The 4,281-nt window shown below is 35.5% G+C and overlaps 1 protein-coding gene across 2 annotated transcripts; it reads right to left on the bottom strand.

The window, feature by feature from the left end:
- Positions 1-453: 453 nt before the first annotated feature.
- On the bottom strand, positions 454-3,852 carry LOC143574577 (transcription factor-like protein DPB). 2 transcript variants are annotated; one of them, XM_077059168.1, is made up of 9 exons: positions 3,551-3,852; positions 2,749-2,828; positions 1,736-1,779; positions 1,548-1,610; positions 1,311-1,457; positions 1,163-1,231; positions 980-1,078; positions 830-900; positions 454-720 (listed from the first exon to the last, which is right to left on the bottom strand). In XM_077059168.1, exons 1-9 carry the CDS (start codon positions 3,760-3,762, stop codon positions 501-503), a joined length of 1,005 nt encoding a protein of 334 aa, XP_076915283.1. In that variant the 5' UTR covers positions 3,763-3,852; the 3' UTR covers positions 454-500. The 2 variants fall into 2 exon arrangements, with proteins under 2 accessions (XP_076915283.1, XP_076915290.1); XM_077059175.1 differs by having other exon boundaries at positions 1,311-1,439.
- Between the last annotated feature and the right edge of the window lie 429 nt (positions 3,853-4,281).

Genomic DNA, 4,281 nt, shown 5'->3' with positions numbered 1-4,281 from the left:
AATTGAGTCGCTGATTCACTAATAACGTTTTTCAGCGTTAGACGTACAAGACTACAACTCTATTAAAACGATGCAATAACACTTATTGCGTAAATTATATATTAAAATTAACAAACAAAATAACCGCATATATCGCAACTTAATTCGAGTTATCACATTAACTGGAGATAATTTTTAACAACTAAAGATGTTACCATGGTAACAGTAAGACCAAATATGTAATTTTTGAAAAGAAATAAACAAACTTGCAATAAAACACAATTTGGTTCTATATTCTATAAGCTCAAGCTTCTTTAGTTTCTAATTTCAAAACAAGAACCTATAGTCAAAAGGTATAATCTTAAACATAAGCGGCATGCTTCCGATATTCAGTCGAAAAACAAAGAACTAAAAGTAAACTACCATGAATTCAAGTACAAATAAAAAAAACTTTATAATCCATATATGAAGCAGAATATGCGCACACACAATATACAAGATACAGCAAAGGTTGTATCCGACTAATTCTCATACTTAACACGCCCCTTTAGTATACCAGGAAGTGGCGGCGACGGTGATGGCGGCGGTCTGGTGGCCCTTGGCGGCGGCAAAGGAACACGAGGCTCAAACATGGCAGACATGCTGGATCCCACACCTCCCTCTGTACAAACATTGTTTGACTCATCACCTAACTTCATAGCCTTTAGGACATAATTGTCATCATGTAACTCAAATGGTGTGCTGCAGTTAAACCAAGAATCAAACTTATTAATCATTTTGCTAAATTATTAAGTTCTTATCAAGTTATTATTAACTTAAAATAATTAAAAAACACGTGTTATGAGCTAACCTGTTGAAGTCAAAATGAACAAGCTGCATATCTTCTGATATTTCCACCTCAACAGTGGCGTGAGGGCGCGTCTAAAATTACCAGACAGCAAAACAGTTAAATGCTGCAAAAAGACAATAATACCCTTTTTGGATAAGCAGCTAACCGTACCTGAACCAGTATAAACGGTAAAGCGACTCCACCCTTCGGTGAGTTTCCTGAACCGTATAACTGCTCGTTCCGTTTAATTAAGTTTTGAAGACCTACATGCTTTATAATATAAAACACACACACACACACACACTTTAGCATAAATAAAGCAATATAAATAATATAAACAGGTTCGATTCTCACTTGATCTTCCAGTTCCCGTAAATAAGCAATTTTCTTCTCGATTCTGTTCTTGAGCGCAAGACGCTCACTCTGTGACATTTACATAACATAATAAGCAAATAACCAAACCACAATAAACTGATAAATAATCAAAAGAATAAACTGAGACCTTTAGTTCTTCGATATCGTTCAAGCTAGTTCGAGGTAGGCCCCGCCACTGTATTTCCTTTTTATCTTTAGAAATAATGTCCATCGCCATGAGAACGTTTAGTGCATCGTATACACGTCTACGAATATTCTTCTCATCATATTGTTGCTGCCATGAACATTAAAAAGTTGCAGATAAAAAATATATATATAAAACAATATTTGCAAAGTACATATAAAGTTGATAAGTGGCGTGAACCTGGTCTGGAGCTTGATCACCATTGCTGGGGTCTGAAAATTCAGCTACAAGTTCATCTGCAACCTGAAAATCAAAATTTATGTTTCAGTTTTTTGAACACGATAATCAGCTAATAAACTGTTAACCAGAATCTTATGAAGAAAGGGTATATTGGAAATTTTAATAGCCCTTAAGATTAATTCACCGACCTCATTATAAGTGGTTCTTCCCTTGCTTTCAACTTTCTCACAGACTAATCATGACAAAATCAAAGAAATCATTAGCTCATAAAGACAGCAAAAAAAAAGTGAGTTGAATAACTGGTCAAAACAGGTTCAGGCCCGTGTAATTTTTAGCATAGGCCAAAACATAAGCAAAAAAAACGTTTTTTTCTTTTTTGAAATGCATATGTTATTAAAGGCGCCCTGCTTGCGGTGCACGCATATAATGTATATATGTGTGAACCCTCGGGTGGGCAAAAGTGAAATTGCACTAATTTTGACGTTATTTTACTAATCTCGTGAAAATAACGTTAAAAGTGGCAGAAGGTTAAAGACTTTTAGGGGTAGGGTATAGGCTTTTTGTTAGAAATATGTCCTATGAACATAACTATACCTAGTTAGTACTCTTTATTATTTATTATTACTATTATTATTATTATTATTATTTTATTTTTATTACCTATTTATTTATTTATTTTGTATTTTTTTTCTTTCTTTTCTTCTTCCATTTCTTTTGTTAGTACTAAATATTACACCTTTTTTAAACTCTACTTTATAGTTTACTTGTTTTATGCTATGCTGTTTGTTTTGGAGCCGGGGGTCTCGCTGGAAGTAGCCTCTCTATCTCCTGGGTTAATTTGCCTACATTCCACCCTCCCCGGACCCTATTGATAGCTGACTATTTGTGGGATTTGCGGGGTATAGTTGTTGTTTGTATGCTATTAAAGGGATTAAATGTCTACAAAAGCTATATTGTAAGTTGTAATAATAATAATCTAGTTTTTTTCATTACAAGATATTGAAAGTTTCAGAAATTTTGAACTAAATTTGGGCAACTTTCAACCAATTTGACCCGTTTCTGCGTTAGTTGACTTTTCAAATATGATATCCGCTTTTAGATACAAAGTATCACCCAAATCAACCCATTTACACATAAACGAGAGATATAAAATAGAATCATTTTTTAGTATTAAAGAAATGGAAATATGCAAAGATTAAACCTTTCATGCTAAACTGACGAAGTCCTCTACCACCTTTATCTCCTCCCGTTGCACGTTGAGCTCGTTTTTTCTTCTTATTGCTGTTTAAAGCTACCCATCAGTGTCATCAAATACAAACTTTATTCTACTTACAAACTTAAAAACAAAAGTATATATCTCACATTACCCGTTCATGTTAAAGATATTAAAAAGAAATCATTTGGAAGCTATAGCTACAAAATCCTATGCGGACTCTAAAAACTGGCTAACACATACAGACATGCATTTGTTAGACATAACAATTCACAGCACGGTCGTCATGAAATCATGATGATTCATGCGCAAAAATACCAAATTTTTTGACACTTCCTAGTAAATATAATGGGTCCCGTTATCGGTACACCGCCTTGCCTATCAAATCATACGACCTGTATGGCTTTTATTAATGGTCACATCATGCATTTCTTTCTCAGTCAAAAAAATCACCCAGCCCGTATAATTTGACCCTCATACGACCCATATGACCTTTTTCGCCCAATAATACGTCACATATGACTATCAAAACGACCCATTTGACCACTTTTCGTCCTACCATACAGGCCATATGACATGTCACTGGTGTCTGGATAGTACATCAGTGGTGTTTGTATACCCAGGCCCAGCTACAATAATCATCTCTAAAAAACCAAATTGTAACCAAACAAACCCTACATATTCAAGATTGATACTTTAATGTTTTAATCTACTTTTTTTTTCAAAAAGTCAACGAATTGACCAAAATAATAATAATAATAATAATAATAATAATAATAATAATCCTCACCCAGCAGAGCCTTGAGATCCAGCATCATCAGCTTGAATCTCAAGATGATTCAACCTTAAAAACGTGTTCTCACTCGCAGGCGTAGCCGCCATTGCTTCCACACTCCGACCCGACGGCGACCCGGCACTGCCACTTGTCGAAACGGATTGACCCGACCCGACTCCTCTCGAACCACCCGGAAACCCATTCTCCAAATTATCATTCGATCCCATCGTCAAATCAAAAATTCATCGAATTGGGAAGATACCCAGATGAAATTGACCCGAATTGGATCTCGGTTTACGGGTTAAAGTGAATTTGATAGGAAATTGGGGGAAAGAGATTCTGGGTATGTTAAATTGGGGTATTTTTAGGGTATAGAACTGAAATTGGAGAGATACCCAGATGAAATTGACCCGAATTGGATATGGGTTTTCAGATTAAAGTGAAACTGATGAGAAATTGGGAAAGAAAGATTCAGGGTTTCGTGAAATTAGGGTCTTTTTAGGGCATAGAACTGAAATTGGAGAGATACCCAGATGAAATTGACCCGATTTAGATATGGGTTTTCAGATTAAAGTGAAACTGATGGGAAATTGGGGAAGAAAGATTCTGGGTTTTGTAAATTGGGGTGTTTTTAGGGTATAGAAGTGAAAAAAGAGGTCGAATTTGCAGGTGGGTTGATGGTCGGATGAGATTTGTAACGTGTTTTGATTAGACGAAGAGAAGAGAAGAGACGAGTGGAGAAGGTG

This window comes from Bidens hawaiensis, unplaced genomic scaffold, assembly GCF_021521415.1.
Source record: "Bidens hawaiensis isolate Kalapana, Puna unplaced genomic scaffold, B.hawaiensis_p1.1 tig00001412_1, whole genome shotgun sequence".
NCBI classification, from domain to species: Eukaryota; Viridiplantae; Streptophyta; class Magnoliopsida; order Asterales; family Asteraceae; genus Bidens; species Bidens hawaiensis.
This window is presented reverse-complemented; position numbering and strand designations above follow the sequence as displayed.

Bases quoted from the DNA above. Each gene is read 5' to 3' on its own strand.
- LOC143574577 (XM_077059168.1), bottom strand. From the start codon at position 3,762: ATGGGATCGAATGATAATTTGGAGAATGGGTTTCCGGGTGGTTCGAGA. The intron at 1,232-1,310 runs GTCTCAGTTTAT...TAAATGTCACAG, and splicing joins ACGATATCGAAGAACTAAAG to AGTGAGCGTCTTGCGCTCAA. The intron at 721-829 runs GTTAGCTCATAA...GTTTAACTGCAG, and splicing joins GTTCATTTTGACTTCAACAG to CACACCATTTGAGTTACATG.